At 40.1% G+C, this 19,525-nt stretch overlaps 1 protein-coding gene across 3 annotated transcripts in view; it reads right to left on the reverse strand.

The window, feature by feature from the left end:
• The window catches only part of PHF2 (PHD finger protein 2), an 87,439-nt gene that overhangs the window by 23,167 nt on the left and 44,747 nt on the right, over positions 1-19,525 (reverse strand). For all 3 annotated transcript variants that reach the window (XM_075053368.1, XM_075053365.1, XM_075053366.1), the window contains exons 3-11: positions 14,660-14,774; positions 11,543-11,703; positions 9,125-9,266; positions 6,361-6,547; positions 5,628-5,790; positions 4,069-4,156; positions 3,361-3,467; positions 2,098-2,189; positions 705-794 (exon numbers count right to left, since the gene is read on the reverse strand). In XM_075053368.1, the coding sequence (XP_074909469.1) occupies positions 705-794; positions 2,098-2,189; positions 3,361-3,467; positions 4,069-4,156; positions 5,628-5,790; positions 6,361-6,547; positions 9,125-9,266; positions 11,543-11,703; positions 14,660-14,774 (1,145 nt within the window). The remainder of the gene's footprint in view (positions 1-704; positions 795-2,097; positions 2,190-3,360; positions 3,468-4,068; positions 4,157-5,627; positions 5,791-6,360; positions 6,548-9,124; positions 9,267-11,542; positions 11,704-14,659; positions 14,775-19,525) is intronic.

A 19,525-nucleotide genomic window follows, 5' to 3' on the forward strand; every position in this document is an offset into this window, starting at 1 on the left:
AGGGGGTGGAATGTAACACAGTATCTTCTTAAAACAACTGAACTAGCTATTGTCACCTTGCATTGTCACACATCCCCACTAAGTGGAATATGATACCAGACTAAATGGATGATACGTCCATGCAACCTCCTTTCTTGTTTTTTTGGGGGGTTGGGGTTTTTTTTTGGGGGGGGGGGGTGTTATAATTATTATCGCATCTGCTGTAGTAACTCTGCCTAGAAGCTGGCCAAAAACAAGGCCTCCTATCAGGACAATGCACAGAATAATAGTCCCAAGCTCAGACAAAGTCATAGACAAGACCAATGAACATAAGGAAGAGGGGATACTACATAGGGAGCAAGACCATGGGGATGGCAACAGTGTTCTTTGAGTTCTACCATATTTTTGGGTAGGGAGTAGGTAAAGTGAAAGAGAAAAAAAAGGATGGGGGAGTGTGGCCAGTCTAGATAAGAGAAGGTAGAGGGGGAAGGATTTAGGGAAGGCAGACACAGCGTAAAGCTGAGGAGAAAGCAAACAGGAGCCCAGAACATGTGGCAAGTCAGCCACAGACAAGAGTCCTGAGCAGACCCCCTATTGCGAAACCTCACATGAATTCTTTTAATGAAGAGAGGGGGAAATAAAGATTCATTTATTTCAATTCATCCATTTTATAGCCTAGACTATTAAAAGACCCATATAGTTAATATTACGAAGAGAGCACAAACCTCACTTAATCTTATTTCTTTGGCAAGGTCCTTGATAAGTTGTGCTGGTTTGAAGTTTTCTGGTAGTTCATCTTCATGCTCTGCTAAAGCCTAAAACACAACAAAGCCAGACTGCTGTTTCTGTGCATGTTTTTTGCAAAAATATAAAAAAACCTCATTAAGTGACACATCCATATTTTTCCTATGTACTGAATTCAATACTGACTGCATCAGTAGTCCAAATAAGGTAAAAATATATTTTTCCCCCTTCTAGATGTTATTGTAAACAGTTGTCCTGAGAGAACAACAGTGTCAATAGCCTTTTTCAGATATTACTGCATTTTCACAACTGTAACATCACTTTGCTCACCCCCTTATATAAGATTCTGTGAGAAATTCCTTTTCTACATCTACAAGGAGAGATTGTCTTAGGCTGGTGTCTTCAGTGAGTATAATAGGCATATACCTTGTCAGCAGAGTGGTCTAGGAGCTCCCTGACAGGACTAACAATATTTGCATTCACATGTCATGTTACGATATTCAAAGTTCAACTTTACGCAAATGCCAAAACAGTCTGACTTCCTTTGACTCACTACTTCTCATCTGCATGCAAGTGGAAAAAATAAGCAGAGTGACATGGAGAAGAGAGCTTCCACACCAGTCAGTCCTTCTACAGGAAACCAGGGAGCAATTCTGAATTCAGGCTCAAGCACTGTCTTTTTGCAGTAAGGAGCAGCCAAGTCCCTGACTACATTTAAATCTGGGACAGCCACCTAACTGACCTAACTGAGTATGTTGTGTACTCAGCTGCTCATCTCTTCTTAAAATGTCTGAAAATGCTAAAGCTGCTAGCTCCCCTGTTCACGTTTTATGATTGAATGGCCTCTCTCCTGCAGCTAATTCCCCAAAACTTTAGGAGCAACACATGCAAGAATAACACTTCTGAAATGACTGCAGCAGGAAATTCAGGCTGCAAATCCCTTTAAGCCTTCTCTCCAACCAATATGTATTTCCTGGCTCAATTAATGTGTTGATTTGCAGGAACTGGGCACCTTGTGCACACAAAAATGGACGCATTGTTCTAGGCCTCACTTGCATACACAACCTCTGCTTAATTGATTTGGCACATTGAAATGCTCTGTCAGGGAGAACATTCATTCAGCATCCTTTTGGCTGTGTGCAGAACTGACTTTTTTAAAACTCTGGTGGTACCTTTTTTTCTGCTGACTCCTCATGTGGCACTATGAAATCCCAGCTATCGCCCTCCTTCCATGTTCTCCCAGTCCCTTCTCTTTAAGATTTTAGAATTAGCTGTTTTGCTATGGCGATATTATTTGTTCTAGCATTCGCTCTGTGTTCCAGTGACTGACAAACCTGACAAACACACAGTATTAAAACACGCTTCTTCTCCTACCTGTTTTTTAGTCCATGACCTGAAAGCACCATTGAGAATTTTTGCTCCTTGGAGTAAATGAGCAGGAGGTTGTTGCCCAGCTTTATGCAAACCTAAGTAGAGGAAAAAACCAATGCCATTCAAACACTGATAGCTAAAGTTGTTTTACATAAAGTCTTTACTTTGAAAAAGTTAAACTGTACAAGTTAACCCTTTGAAAGTTGGTCACCACAAACAAATCCCTATTATAACTTGATGATAATAAGGAGTATATTTACTGTGTCACAAATCCAACTCAGCCTTCCTATACTGTGGTCCTGCAAGTTATATCTACACTGGCAATCCTTCTGGTTCCTTTCTTGGTCCCATACTCAAGCTAGCTTCCATTTTCATACATCCTAGGCTGTGGGAATAAAAAGGCACCATCAGCGGTTCTTTTATTCTGATTGAAAAAGCAAGTACCAATAATGGAAACAAAGGTTATATTGGGCAAAGCATTTCACTTCTGCATGAGTACAAGCTTTCCTAAACTTTTCCCCTCATTACAGTTTTTGTTGAGTTGGTCACAAGGCATTCCCTTCCAGGCGACACTCAGAGGGACCCCTCACCTTGCTTATTAATTAGACACATTTTTCTTGTTATAAAAGGATCTGGTGGATATCTGTAGACGTGTTCTGTAGCAAGAGAAAAAGAGGCGAAGAGCTAAGCGAGCCCAAATCTGTATAGAACACACGCACATGGATGTTTGGATCAACTCTGAAGGAATCTGATTTGGAAGATTTTGAATTTCACAGAAACCTTTGCTTTAATTCTCAGTGCTCCTGCTGGCCACATGTCTGATGTTCCTGTGGCCCTGTATATATGTGACCTGTCCATGTACTTCAACCGGGATCAGCAGAATGGTGGGAGAAGGAAGTGCTACTCTGTGTCTCAGGCTGACAGAGCATGTAGTCCATTAGGTTAAAACAAGAAATGAAGCCAGACTTGACAGGCAACTAAAAACTAAAAAATTGTTACAACATTCTTTGCCTCTGAGGCAACTTAAATACATTTTATAAAGTAGATGAAACTTTCCCTTAGGCATAGGTAAGAGGGACAGTTAAGGTCCTTCCTACAGCAACATGGCAGGATATTAAGGGGAGAGCTGGACCAGACCAGCATGTTCTGCTGGTAAGTAGTTTTCAAATACTAACAAGACTGATTTTGGCCATCTGTCCATCTTCTATGTGGCACATCAGCCCCCAAGGCTAAGCAATTAAGGCAGGCAAAGAAATGCAGTTTTACCTTTGAAAGTCTCTAGTAGATGCTTTCCCATATACCAACATGCAGTTTCGAAGTTTGGAAACTGGGTCAGACTGACAATTTTCAATCGTCTTTCTACTTCATATGCCCTGTAATACAAAGCCACATGAACTTAAAGCATAGCAGGTCACAAGTGTGTCGCAGAGTGACAAGCACTGCTCATAGATGCCCGAGGTTCATTCTGCAGTGTTTCATTTCTTTGTGCTGCTACCACGTATTCTGGCATCAGACCAAAACCAAAACAAAAATAGCACTAGTAAGAAACTGTGCGATACAGATGTAAGTTTTATTGCATTATTTGTCCAGCATCAGTAAATAACTACTTGTATTGTCTTACACTGGGCAAAGAGCCCAGCTGAACAGGTGGGGGCTTATCCAGAAGGCGAACGGCATGTTCTAGGGTAAAACTCCTGACAGTTTTTAAGACTTCTTCCTTCAGGATTTGGCCACATCAATCCAAGCACCTTACATATCCTTTCCATGTGCTACGCAATAGGTATAAAGACAGCTTAGAATAACTCAGCATGGGAGAACACAGTCGAAGGAGACAAACATGGGTACACTTTCCAAAATCGCCCAATAGAGTTACATCAACATTACTGCAAACGTAGGCTAATTAATAGGAGAGAGGATGGCCAATTTATTAAAAACTGAGCCTCTATCTAACTTTAGATTTTAAAGACAGATTACCTCATCTGCATTTCAACACTTAGACTATGTAGAAAATGTCCTGCAAAGGCCAGGCAGTCTACAGGTGTTAGAGTTGCATATATCCAACCTAAAAGAGAAAAAGAGTCCTGAGGATAAAAACTGGAATGACAGTAGCAAAGACTTTATTCACGATATGATATTTATACTTCACTTAGCAACTTGCTTCCTAGGTACCAATGCAGCTCTTCAGTCCAAGTCAGCACTAGAACCACATACTTTTGAACAAAGTTGCATCTGGCCCCTTATTTGTTTTGCACGATAAAGGTCCAGCCCAGGAAGGTGTTACACACCTTTGGCTCCCAGTCCCAGGACTGCCTTCAACAGTGGCAGACAGTGAAAGGAGACATACTGCTCACACTGACATTACTTTCTTGTTACTGTGAAAAGCAGCAACAGCTACATAACAGTAGTTGCTTTCACATCACCATAAAAATCTCTGACAGCTCCTGACACTGACTTTATTGTAGTGTCAGGAACAGGTGTTTTCCAAACATGTATTTTCATACAAAAATGTACTCAAATTAGTGAATCTCTATAAATTGCTCAGTGTTTATTCCACCATCTGCTTCACATATGGTCATGAGAGAAATACCTACTTTCCACTTTTTACAGTCAAAGTAAAATTCAAGCGTGTAAACATTCTGTGCAAGAATATACTCACACTCAGAAAAACGGTGCACTGGATGCTGCCTCCAAAACACAAGTACCTGTGCTGTTACTTACTCACAGCACCTGGAAGCCTCAACTCAGACTATAGATTGAGTGGGCAGCGCATCGTTTAAAGGTACATAGAGGGAGAGAAAACCCCTGCCCCAAATCAATTACAGTTTCAACAGGTAACAGGGAGTGCTGGAAACAGCAATGCAAATGAGGAAATAATTGTTCATGGTGAGAGAAAGGTGAGGGACAGGGGCAGGAGTAGAACTGAGTTCACTTAAAACTCTGGACTATCTTCTGATCAACTCCCTATCCTTATGAAGATCCTCCCAGGAACTGAGAAATGCAAAATCTGCCATCCCTAACCTGCAATAAAAGCCCAAGTTTATCAAGTAGCCCATAAAAATCTGTGACACCCAGGTCTTCAGCCTCATGTGAAACCATAAATGCACACCCGCACTCGTGAAGGCACCTACAGTTCCTTAGTGTCACGGGGAATCAATGACCTTGAAAAGGATTTTGTGGGGAGTCAGGGTCAGAAAGCAATTCAATGCAAATTCTCTGTTAGATGACAAAAAGCACGAATGTCATGGTTGGATATATGGAGAGAACTCATGAGTTACTGCAACCCAGACAGACCAAGAGTGGAACACTCTACCTACTAGTTGTATTTTTAAAAGGCTGCTAAAATATTGATAGGAAGCAATAAAAGTTCTGATTTTTTTTTTGGCAAGCATATGAAATTATACTTCTACTGAGAATTAGACTTCATACTTTGTCAGAGAAAATTGTCAAATCACACCCCTCTAGCATTTTGGACATGCTATTTCAGCAGCAGCTCTAAAATGAGCAGGAAACCTCACCTGCAACAGCCTGCTCACCTGATGGAATGAAGAGTGTCTGTCCTTGTTTAACTGTGCATTTGTAACATTTATCTACTTGGTCTGCAAAAAACATCTCACTGTGGTTTGCTGCCGATTGCCAGCGTTCATAAAGAGAAATATTTGCAGAAGCTGGTTTGATGAGATAAAATATCTTTTCTCCCTGAATTAGAAAATATAAAATTAGGAACAAGCAGCCAAACCAAACAACATTGCACTGGCACAGATACACACACACAGACAAATATTTATCTAAATATATACATAACATCATGTATTTTAACACTATTTAAATAAGATTTACTAGTCAGCTTTGTATAGAACAGCTAAAATAATTAAATCACTAGTTAACCACATGTGCTCAGATTTGTGGGACTGATGGTGCAAAAAGTTTACAGCGTCAGGTTCCATTAACCTGCAAAAGCAGGACGTAGTATCTTTCAGGCCTTAGGTGACATATGTGCAGAAGGCACTAAACAAATATTAAAATCCTAATACACTGAAAACACACAGACAACTTCCACACTCCAACTGGCTTCCTCACTCAGTAGACCCTGGCACTGCTGAGAGCATACCTATTTACAGCAGTTAGGGCTCTGTGTATTACTTATGGATCCAACAGGACCATGTAGAAAAAAACCCGAGACCTGAATCTTTGAGAGAATTTTAGGATTGTCTTCGCATATAAAATTTAGTTCATTACTAGATACACTGCAAAAACATGACCCCTCACCTTCAGCACATGGTACCATGCAGAAGCTCCTCCCGAGTCTATGTGGAAATCTGTGTAGCTGTCCTTCACACAGATCAGGCAGTACTTGGTAACTTTTGGTTTAGCCAGAAGAGCATCATCAGGCCAATAGTTTTCCACCCAGGACAACTTCTTAACTATATCTGGAGGCTCTACAAAACTGGACATCCTTTACAGAGAGAATTGAAAACAAACATGCATCTTTTTAAAAAAGAGTACAAGGACCCTGACACAACAAAAAGCGGAGTGTGACTCTAATACTTGCATGGCAATCTGAAGCAGCTCCTTATGTGTCAGTGGAACTGCTCTTCATACAGAAAATTTGTGAAAACTGTTTACAGACAGAGTTTTAAGACTTTTTTAGTATGATGACTTAGAAATGATCTTTTGACTTCTTTCAGTAGCAGTATTTATGATCAAGTATACGGTGTTTGTATTTTTCCAGTCCCTGCCTCTTGCTATGCAGGCTCAGTTATCAATAGCGCTGTTATCACAGTCACTTTTCCAGCCCGCTTCAGAAGAGAAAGTGAAATGTGTACACTCTTACATAAATGGCCTGGTAAATCTTAAAAATTTGCAAGTTAAGCTCAATATTAAAAATGCTAACAACAATAACATTGATACTTAAGTACTAAATAAGCCTTGATCTGATGCTGAAAATCACAGTAATCTTTTTATTTAAACTAAGTTACATTAAAAGCTCAGAAGAAGGAAAAAGTCTAATTTGGGTTCATAATGTGAATATATTTAAATTATTACATATAATATTTATTTATTTATTTTCTACAAATTAATATATATTGAACATATATTTATATTGTATATATTTATTTATATAATTCATATATTATGTTTATATTAAATATATAATATATACTATAAATCACAGCTAAGATGACATAGTGGCATGATAAACAGGTCTTAGAAGTGTTTCATCCCAGAATGTGCTAAATTTTATATTTAAGTAGTCCAAAATTTGGACTAATATTTGTAGGGGGTGGAGGTTCACTGTTGGACACTCTAAAATATCACGTCAGTAAGAGTATCTGCACTTCAAACTAAAATTAAATGCTCCCACGTGTCATTTATGCTCACTGTCAAACACTGATAACAATAGCTCCATTTAAAATGGCAGGGAAAGATGGAGCAGTGCATTCAATTAAAGTGTCACCATCTATGTTAAGAAATAAAATATTTGCTAGTTAATGTCTAAATTAGCAGCATATGAGTGACAGCTCCAGCAGTCCTTCAGAACAAAAGACCTCCTGTTATTCTGGGATAATGACAGAAAGCTAAAAAAATCTCAAGTGAAGATACTGGTAATCTTTGAAGCCTGTAATTACTAGAGATGCTTTCTGCAGAAATGGGTGTGCACTACTAAACACTAACTACAGGGCTAAAGGTAATGGCTTTAAAAAAATGAGCTTGTAATTATTCATCAGCCTTCTTTTTTAAGGCTACTTTAAGTCTTCTTGCTAAAAGGGAATGCTCCCCAAAACAACCATTCTTTATTTTTATGTTGACACTCATCATCTTCTGTGTAGCATTTGTATATAAAGGAATCTTTTCGTTCTCTGATGCTTCCGTTCTAGGAGTACTAGCTACCCAGAAGGACTACAAGAACTGTAAAAATGATCTGCACAGTTGCATGAAGTTCAATACACTATAGATGCATCTGCCTACTTCTGGAAAAAAAGCACAGCTCAGGCGATGCATACAGCTATATAAAGCACAAAGCAAGAACGTGAACTTTTAGGCATTTACATCAGCTAATTATCCTATACATAAAACATAGAATATAAAACATGAGGAGAATAGTAGGCTTCCTGTCACTGAGGACTAGTGATATTCACAGAGCCAGCACCATTACCTCTGGCTCACTGCGTCACTAAAGCACCTCAGCCTCAAGTTCAGAGTTGATCTGTACCATCACATCCCCCAACTTTCCATCGAGAAGTCAGTATCACTCTAGTTTTGAACTGCTGTCATACAGATTACAGGTTAACTAACCAAAGCACTGAAACTAAAACTGTAACACATGGTATAAGATTACAAAACAATAATAATTTCAAACTTATTCTCATTCAAGGCCATCCAGTGACATGTTACGCTATTCCTAAAGCCACACCTCTTCTATTTACTCACTCTCCACTACTTTAAATGGAAGATTTCTGTACATACAGTGTTATCATACCTCTGTGGTCATCTCTGTCCTCCTTTCTTTGGTCTTATCGGTATTTATCAAGTTGCATCTAAGTACCTAAGATCATGCTAGGAACACGCTACGTTATCATTCACTACCAGGATGAGGCAGAGAATTTGCTCCTGGAGCATCAAGTTATGTTCTAGTATATAGTTGCACTGAATTAACTATACCTACATTACTGAACTTAAAATAAAACTGAAAGGTACCCAAATGTTCTGTTCTGATATGTGAATGCTGATGGCACATGAACGCTGATGCTATGCAGGCATGAATTACCATGACAAATGCTGGCCTACTTAGTCCGCTATGTACCATTCTCCTCATACAGCAAATAGCACTTTCATTTCCATGCCTTGCCTGAACTGGCTGTATATGGACAATGCAGTGGAGAGTCAGAGCAACAAGAAGCTGCTATCCCAAGGTTAAACAGCACTTCCTAAAGAGGGAACCACCGGAGAAGGGAGAGGCTGTTCAAACTCCCCCAGCTGAACCCCACCACGTATCCCAGACCCTGCGCAGTGCAGCAGGCTGAACTCTCACCTCGTGTCCGAGAACTCCAGGTTGGTCACATTGAGGACCCTTTTCCTGTTTGTGCTGTAGTAGTAATCCACAAATTCCTTGAGCTTCATCTTGCAGTCTTTCTGCTTGGTGACATCAGTGACATCAACACTCCTTTCTGGTCCTACAAATTAATTCAATGAAAAAGAGAGACTGAAGGGCAGCCTGACTTGCCCCATTTGTATGCTTGGGGGTGAGTTAACATTTCTCGAAATGTCTCAAGCTTTTGATTTCCTGGTCTTCTTAGCCTTTGTATCCTCCCTGGTGTTTATGTATGTATACACATATACACATATGTATAAAAGATACGTATATACATAAAATGTATATGCATAAAATGGTGCTTTTTTATTCATGCTCCTGACATAATTATTTCTGTAGTTTTTATCTTTAAAGGATTAATGTTATTTTGAATCTATTAATTTCATTATGGATTTTATTTGCTTGGTGAAAATTATATGCAAATACCTGTATATCCACAGAGTAAGCCCTACCCACCAGGCTGTAAAAGTCTTGTGATTGTAGACAAGAGTGTAATACTGGACAGGATATCTTGCCAAACTGATTTTCCAAAATTGTAAGTTCTCTTATGCTCTACTTTAAATTTTTGCTTTTGAAATCTACAATCGAGAAGGAGTTTTGCAGGAAAATTCTGATTTTTTAACATGATATTTCAGGTATGCCACAAAAAAAATTACTTTTTGTTATTTACCCAAAATTACACCTATCAAAAATCCATCCCCTCTGTATTAGACTACAGAGAATAATCTCCTAGTACTTACACATTTCCTTTGACAGACCCTGTTGGATACAAATATCCAGTGTTAATACTGACAGTATTAGTCAATTAGTGGAATTTTATGCTCAGCAAACCAAAGAACACATGGAGAAAGTCAGAGCTTTATAAAGAGTGCCCATTGCTAAGCACACTCTCTTATCCCTTCTGCAAGAAAAGCATCTCTCCAGTCTTTCTTCCCTTCAGTTTTAATTGGCCGTATTTTTCCTCTCTCAGCGTTTCATTCATAGCTTTTTTCACATTAGGAGGGGGAAAAAAATCAATTTGTTTTTTCATGAAATGCCAGAACAGTAATGATGTATTTGGCAGTCTTGTTTGTGGTGGTTTGTCCTCTGCTACTTATTTTAGGTTGTTTCTAAAAGACATTCTAGGCCCAATGTAATAAACTACAAAACAGCGAGATAAATCCCTGCCTGGGAAATCCCGTTCAAGTGAACTAACCCCATGGAGGTTAGACCAGCACATATTTGTGCTGTTCACTTTCAAATCTGGTGCCAGCTTCAAATTAAACAACCCATGTTCTTCCCTCCAGCTTTTCACTAACAGTTCTGTTGGTAGGGTGGATTATTTCAGCTAGAGGCTGAGAGAAAGCCTGCAGATGCATAAGGAGCACCCAGGTCATACAAGAAAATCTGCAAAGTGCAGCAGATGGGCAAGGAAAATATGTTTCCTCCAGAAGCAATGGGATAGAGATAACAATAAAATCAGGGGTCTTGAATTCTCCTTTATTCATCTATTGCAAAAGGAATAGATAAAGTCAAGAACAGCAATGGCTGGTGATAGCACCCTCCAGTTTGGGGAACAGGCCAATGGCCTGGTAAGGAGAGCGCAGGACGAGGGGTTAGTTAGCAGACTGTGTAAGGAGATAAAGAGACCATGAAACGCAGACAGATACATTGGAGCTGGAGTCGTGGCTCCAAAAGGATCACGCCTTGCCAGAAGACTGGAAGGAGAGAGAATCAGACAGAAAGTAACACAGAGGAAGGACAGAGCGAGAGGGGAAAAGAGACAAGATCACACATGCTAAAGGAAGAAGGATGCGGAGACAAGACAAGCGACTTCAGAGCACTTCCATGGCTCCTGGCCAAGGTATGTCTTCCAAGGTGGGATGACTTGATGACTTGTGAGAAGATGCAGTACAATACCCAGGTTAGAGACAGAAGGATGCCGAATGAATCCAAATGACCAGCAGCAATCAAAATAACTCTCACTGATACCAGCGTTAAAAAATGGACTGCCTTTGTAGAGTGGGAGTCTCAGTCTAGTAATTCCTTTAATACAAAGCGAGATGGCAGTAATCAATTAAGACCTGGCCTGAAGAAATTATTTCTTGGTACTACTATGACTGTTTCTTTTAACACAGTGCTATGGAGTACAGCACGGTCTGGCTCAGACTCACTGTCAAGTTGGTACAGGAAATAAGAGAGAATTAATTGCTAATCGCAAGCTACCACTATAAACAAATATTGAAGTCAGCATAGCTCAAGACATAGACAATATTTTAAAATATATTTTACAGTTTTTTATACAAACAATGTATATATTTTTAGAAAAAGCAGCTGAGCTCCAAACAGTACAATGCCACCTGCTTGCCAGACACCCACCAACATAGTTTTCAACATCGCTGACGTAGAAGGTGGGTGCAGGTACAGACAATCCCAGGCCATCCTTCTTTGGGACAAGGATGGGCTCTGCAAAGCCATTTTCTTCCAAATACTCTGTTGTTAGTTGGCTGCCTGGCACTTTCACGACTATATCTTCAGCACTGAAAAAGTAAACACAGATTCAATGGTGAAGTGCTTCCACGCAGAGTTTGGTATATTCTGCATTTCACTACTGAAAGGAAAAAGTTATGAATTAGCAATTATATGCAAATTAAGTGCATAAAACAAAAGCCAAAAAGCCATTTATTGCAAAGAACACAGGGCACACTAAAATCATCCGGAACCGATTCGCTTGAGCCTCATGCACCAACTACTGGAAACTCCTAAAATAACAGCTTACAGTGTAAGACCATTTTCCTCAACTGTAGGGATCTGTTGAATTACCGTTGATCAATGTTAAAGAAATTAGTGTGAAATGTTCCACTCTAAAGAAGGCAAGACTAAAAACGTTACACAATCTCAAATAAATTGCCCAGGAAATACTTTGCAAATCATTTTTAAGTAGTCAAATAAATTGCTCGGGAAACATTCTGCAAATCATTTTCAAGTCGCTGGGAGGTCTTCAAAGGGACTAAGGAAAGGGCAGCTTCATCATAGCACCAGCTATGTGCACCGACAACTCTCAAGGGAAACTCAAGTCTGATTTCTACATCTTTTGAAGAGTAAAACACTGAATTCGGTGTGCAAAGTGACAGTATAGGAAGGACCATCTGTCCCAAAAGCGCCCTGCCACCGTGTGTTGTTTGTCACCTGGGCTCCAAAAACCATCCGGCAGGCCCAGGCCACAGCTGCTGGCGGGGAGGGGGGGACAGCAAAACTTTGAGTGTTCACCCCAAAAAGCCCAACCTCCCCGAGCAGGTAAGGCTAATACATGACTGCCCTCTCCCGCATCAGTTCTGAACTACAGCTCACATCTTCCTACGGCACCAAACGCTGGCGGGAAAGGCGACGAGGCGGCGAGCCCCACCATGGCAGCCAGCGTGCTCCAGCCTTGCCGCCTTCGCCGTCCCGTGAAGCCCAGCCTGTGGCAGAGCCCCCGACACCCTTTAGCTGTGGGCTCTCGCCCCGACATCCCTTAGCTGTGGGGTCTCCCCCCGACACCCTTTAGCTTTGGGGGCTCCCCCTGACACCCCACCACGCAGGGGGAACCCCTCAGCCTGGGCCTGCTCAGGCCGCCCTGGTGGGGTTTGAACCCCGGAGAACAAGATGGCCGGACGCAAACAGGGATAAGCTGTAGAAAGCCAGCTGATTTCGGGATCACCCCAGCCTCAGTGAATCAGCAATGGCTGATCAGGAGGCAAAATCCATTAATAATTAATTAAAAGGAGCATTCCTCATTTATGTCAGCACTGGTACCATACGCCAGCAACGTGCAAAGAACAAAGCTGGAGATTTTAAGGAGCAAGAAGCAAACCACGATTTACCACTAAACCTCTGCACTTACTTTACAGGGCCCACATTCATCTTGCGTACCTGTTCAAGTCTGATTTGCTTCTAAATGTGACACTGAAACTTACACATAGTCATAAAGAGAGATCAGTACCAGAGCATCTAGTAATGATCGTGCCAAAATGAAGAGTCTGGCACCTACACTGAAGAACATGAACCATCAATTTAATTGTTATTACTACTACTATTACTGCTCTAATGCTATTTTGGTATTAAACATTCAAGAGCGGAACGACATGAATTATATTTTTTGCCTTTTTGCTCTCTTCACTGTTCCTTTTGATCCGAGCCTCACCAAGGGACTAACCGTGGGTTATAATTTACTGTCGTGTGCTGTGATTCAGCAGTGATGTTTCTGTCTCTGAACGCAGACCCCCTTTTTCTGTTCATCACATTCTGACTGATGAGTGTTGGGGTTTGTTCTGTGAACATCTGCAGATTTCATTCATTTTCTTCAGAAGAGAAAATTTCTCAACAAGACTTTGCTTTACTAATGGTGCAAGTGTAGATGTCAGAGGCCTGAATCTTGCAGGCACTCCATTGGGCTACAGACCCTTCTTTCCCAGAAACTTTAACTTGGCAGCAGGATTTTCTTATGTGCACATTTATGTGACAAACAAACAAAAAAAATGGCGGTCCATTTTTCTTTACAATTTGGGAGTGACTTAGAGATACTGCATATGTGAGTGCAGTCTCTGAGGTTACTGAAATCATTCTGCCTAGGCCTTAAACCTCTTTTAAGAAATTAGCTTTGCAACCTGTGAAATTGCTCTGTATACAAAAAAGAACCCCCAAAACCTAAGACAAAACTCTAGCAGGTCCAAATAAAAATAGCCAAGCAACTAAAAATACTGGATCACGAGTTCAGTGAAACACATCTGCAGGCACTGCAAACACTTGGCAGAGGTATTTTCAGCGTTTTCCTTAATCAGCCTAAGACCAGTATCTGAAATTAAACGTGAAATTAAATTCTCCATAAAAAGGAAGAAGTTTTGTGTTTACTAAGTACACTGTACCAGTGTCCAAGGATTCTTCTAAAAGAATTAGTCATTAATAATTAAGGATTTATTTGGCTAAGGCCTACATTAAAGAACCAGAAGAAAATCATCACTCTTACAAATGGCTGTGAAGCAGCCTAATAAAGTGTAGAACATGTCACCTAACAATTAGCACTATTCATTACCCCAAACAAGAGAGCCTTTGTCACTGTAGCAACTGAGGATGTCATTGTTCTTCTTTTCAAGATGGAGACAGACTTCAGCAAAACCATTAGTATTTTTGAGAACTGGATAATTCTATGCAATAAATTGGTTTGTTTCTTATGCAAGCGAATGTAGCAGGGGCCAAACACGTTCTTGTTCTTGTCTTTACAAATACTAGCTTCTATGGAAATCCACAGGAACTGGGGTCAATCAAGAGTAGATTTGGATATGGCTGCACAAATATAAAAAAGGGAAGAGCCTGGGACAAATGCAATAAAACAGTGCTCATTTAAACTTCATCGTTCTGTACTATGTAATGCCAAGGACCATCATCAGCTTCATACGAAACTGGTTATACATGCTTTACCTCAATAGCCCTGTCCACGCATGCAGCTGAACAACCTACCTTGGAAAAGTACGACTTCGAAGTTCTTTTATAAAGACTTGGCTCCCGTTCTGTACAGGTTTGACCTCTGTTGTCTGTCCGGTATCGTGTTTATGCCAATTTCTTTTCTTTTTCACTGAAAAAGAATGAATTGCATAGTACCATATGTTAAGCAGAAGATAATTATTAAGACATTTGAAGGAAGGACAAGTCTTCATTTCATTTCTTACATGAGCAGAAAAGAGGGAACCCCCACTATGCTGCACTGCAAATTTTAATATTGCTCTCAGTTCACCATTAGACAACTACACTGTAGCCTGAAGATCTATTACATACTGAACAGTGTTCGTTTTGTAACATAAGGGCAACCAGACGGATAATTACTGAGCTGCACAGCTACCACAGGCTTTATGCAAACACAGGCTCTGGACATTTTGTACTTGCCAGACTACACACTTACTCCTTATCATAAAGCTCTTGAAAAGCCACTTTTCTGCCTTCTCAATATGCAGTATAGATCTTTATGAACATATTTGTCATGAATTACCTTAGTCTAAAGGTCTGTCCAGCAGTGGCAGATTTTACATCAATTTTGATGGGCTTTGAATTACGCCCTGCACACAGCGTGCACATAAAAGGAAAAACAAAAGAAAAAAAGAAGATGCAAGGGCACCACAAATGCAATTTTTAGAACTCCTCTTATTCCTAGGTTTTGAAAGGCAAGCCAGGCTTAGGCCTTAAGGTGATGACAGCAGACTGAAGGCCCCTCAACTGTATTCCCAGTGCGTGACAGACATACAGGCAAGTTCATCATGGAAAAAGGGTCAGCTGGAATAAGCACAAATAAGTAAGTAAGTCAAATGTCGATGTAGTTCTGCCTTGCCTCTTTGACAGCCAGATAACGCAGAGCAAGAAAAACTGGTCCAGCTTTTTCTCTTAGTCAGCACTCTCTCAGCTGTTCCTATTTCCACAGTCTGTCTGGATATGCTCATTTTGGTAGTAAATTGTTTTTTGTCCCAAGTGTGTATTTGTATCATTTCAAGCCTCTGTTAGTAGAATTTTCATATGTCACAACTTTTATTTTTCACCCTTGTTTTACATCATGAAACTCAGTATTTTACCACAAAATCAAGGTCTCTTATGCTTTTCTTGCTGTTCAAAACAGCTAGGGAAGGAACCAGACTCCTCAGTAACCATGCAGGGATGGCACTCTTTCCTCACTCTTTACACATGCACATACACACACACACACACACACACAGATCCACACACTTTTTCATTAAGAAAGGAATTTGGAGGCTGCAGCTACAAGATGTGAGGTTCAGGAAAAGCTAACTTTGTTTTCCTGACCACAGCCCTGGAATAACTCAAGTAAAGACGTCTCCCAGTGAATCCATCCCAGGTTTTGCACAAAGCATGTTGGTTTTATTGGTTCCATGCAGCTCTCCAGCCTAGCTGGATATATTCATTAAAGCTGCTAGTTCTTTATCTTAATGACTCTCAGGCTTAGTGTATTAATTCAGTGCTCCTCGTAACAAAGGAAACAAGCTCTACATGAATGCCAACCCTTCCTCCTCGCCTTCTCTTTCTAATGACTGCCTCCTCCCCCTTTCAGCATATCTGAACCAATACTAGGACTCTTAGCACAAGTCCCAGTGAAACAGGTGTCACTTGCCACAGTGAAAACTAAAGAGCTTATCATATTAGCGTGTTCTTTTATTACACTTCAGATAGCATGGAGCGTTGAGAAATAAAAGCAGCAAATCAGTGCTGAATTAAGAAATTCATGGCAATTCTTCAAAAAGCACTGGGGAGCTATTTCCCTCGGCACTGAGTGCCGGCAGGCATCCACCTCTCACATCCACCTCTCATGCAGAGGCAACAAAGATGCCTCTGCCACCCGAATGCTCCCCAGGAGGTGCTATCACCTGGACAGCAGCAAGCCGGCTGCTGTAGTCCATTATATTACATCAAACAATCGACATTTGGCCCATTTTCAGCCATTCTCTTTATGTTTCATCTTTACCATGAACACCACAGTAAGGATTAAAGACCCACCAACATGTGCAACAAATACTAGCTTTAGCCAGAAAGGCCACTTTTTCTTAAATGATTACAGATTTCTTTTTCTGCAGAACTTTCTGATCCAAATTTGACCTTTGGAAAGTATAACCCTGCTCCTTCTACAGAAAACCCTCCAGAGGAAAAAGGGAATATATTTTTATGAAAACTGTATCTCAAAATTAATAATTCTAGACTTCAAAAGTATACTTACATTATTTCAAGTGTATTTATGAAGAAGGGATACCTAGAAGCACCCTGTTAGTTCTCTACTGATTTATATTAAAAGTTGTAACTAAAAACCAGTTTCAGCCTGACTTTGGTTTGCTTGCATCTATGTAACTTCACTGATTCCAAAGAATTTCTCCTGATTTTCACTGCTGCAAATGAGACAGCAATCAAACCGAACATTTTAGATTGTGTTATGAAAATGAGTCAAGTCTGCCTAAACAAAGCACTTACATTTTATTTAAATGATGTCAGAAAATTTTGTATGAATGTGTATAATTTTTCCCAAAGAGGAGTCCCTACAAATCTCATTAAACCACAATGGCTTCAAATGTCATATGACAGGAAGCAATCTTCTGAAAGAGTAGCCACGAAGCCACATTGGTAAAGTGGAAAAATGTAAGAAGAGGAAAATGATTTTAAAATGTGACATCTGGAAAACATATATTGCGGAATGCATGCTCCAGAAATACACATATATTTTTAAATCCAGACGAGTTGCATAACAGACAATTGGTGTCTGTGTTTCCCTTTGCTAATCTTGCAATAATTAAATGCTACCAGTGAACTACTGGCTCTGGAACAACTCTTACTCGTTTATTACAAAACTGATAGTGGTAGATAACTAGTTGAAACATATATTGTAACAGTTAATAAACAAATGAAAGTGATCATCTCCCAGAAGTCCCAGCAGAGCCCAAGTGCCGTGTAGCAGGACGCCCTGCATACAAATGCCTGACAGAATGAATGCATTAAGCCAAGCTGTTCCTGCCTTCATTTAATCAGTCTTTCCTGGCCTACTGCACTCCGCAAGGAGGGGCTACAGGATAACAGCCTCATTTTTCAACAAGATCCATGATTCTACAAGTTCATGGTGAAAATGGCTATGCAGCTTGAGAACCTGTGATCTTGCACTTCACCAAAACTCAAGATGAGGTTATCAATAACTAATGTTCAAATGCTCCTGAAATTTTTACACTCAACTACTTTGATGATTGGTCTTGTACGTCATTGAACTTTCTGCAATGCATCTGAAGAGAGAAAACAAAGTCATATTGCTGTACTGCAGAATGATATAATGTTCTGTATTCCTACCACACTGATAACCTCATACATTGATAAGACTATGACTAGTGACAGCGCTCCAGCAGCACTTTCTGCTGTGCTGCACAATGCAGACTAAAGGACGTACTGCCAAGTCAGATTTTTATTTGGATAAAAAGAATTGGATAGCCAAAAACCTTCTTAAAGCATCAAAAGATTGTTGTCATTTCACCTCTCCTCATCTTAACGAGTATATTAAACTTGTTATCTTTTAATCGAAACTGCCTTTTCTTGAATTCTAAGATTATGCACCACAGTTTTTATAGTATTGATACTTAATTCCTGATTATAGCCTTCTGCTGCTTCTGATTTTTTTTCCCCTCGCACTGAAAAGTAGGTGCCTTTCATCATTCACAATTCAACGCAAAATGAAAGAAACCAAAGCATCAGACACATCTCAGTGTTATACAAAACTCACAGAGGCTAGAAATCCTGTGCTGCTGCTGCTGCTTCTATACCGGGTCAGCAACAGCCTGGGAGTATCTGCAGTCATGCCCCCCTTTTCAACACAACACATTCTAATACCAAATTGTTCACTTGAAGATGATTTGTGGTTATTCGTTTGACCAATTTCCAGTATGTTTGTCAGAAATCTTCCAAGAAAACCTTAGAAAGCCTGACTCTTTTAAATAAAAACATTCTGTGGGGACATATTGATTTTGTTAAGTCTTTCAGAACAAGCCTCCCAAGGGGTTTTTTTGCCAGCTTGCCCAAATTGTGGGTGCTCTGCTTGCGCCAAAGTTGTTAGCAGACCATCTGGGAGACAGGAACAGCTGCAGGTCATTCAGGTTTCCAGTTCACACTTGATTTTGAAAAAGTCAAAGTGGAAAAATGATTCCCATTTTTGCCCCCAAAACCAACATTTCAGACTCCTCCCCTTTCGCCCTAGAAATCTTTTAAACTTTAACTTTTAAGGCAGTGCAGAAATAATTGCTTGGGTTTAAAATTACTGAATTCTAACACAACAGAAGTCAGTTTCCAGCCATCCCTTATTTCGCACTAAAAAAGGAACATTATGATTCGTTCGGCTCCTGGCAGATGAGCACTGTGCTCTTCCTCTGTGCGTTGCTGTTAAGGTTGCAAAGCAGTGAGAACCTCCGCATCACTGTTGCTTATTTACAATAAATGGCTTTCAAGTAAAGCATTTCGTCTTTTCAGGGATTGGTTTCTTTTCTTTTTTTTTCCCCCATTGTATAATAGAAAGAATTTGTGAATTAATCTGACCAAGGCAAACACATCCTACAGTTCTTTCCCAGACAAAACTCCCACTGAGATCAACTGTCACTTTTACTCAGGAGAACTTTTTCCTGTGAAAGAACTGCAAGAATTGGCACCCTCAGTACATCCTACAATTTTGACTGCCACTGAAATTGCTACAGTTTTATATCCAGGCCAAGCATAACATACTGTTTCTTACTCTTCTCATCCAAACACAAAAAACACCATGCAGTTTCCAAAATTCACTGTATTAGAACTAGCTGTCTCTGTAGGATT

The sequence above is a fragment of the Buteo buteo genome, chromosome 21, assembly GCF_964188355.1.
Source record: "Buteo buteo chromosome 21, bButBut1.hap1.1, whole genome shotgun sequence".
NCBI lineage: Eukaryota > Metazoa > Chordata > Aves > Accipitriformes > Accipitridae > Buteo > Buteo buteo.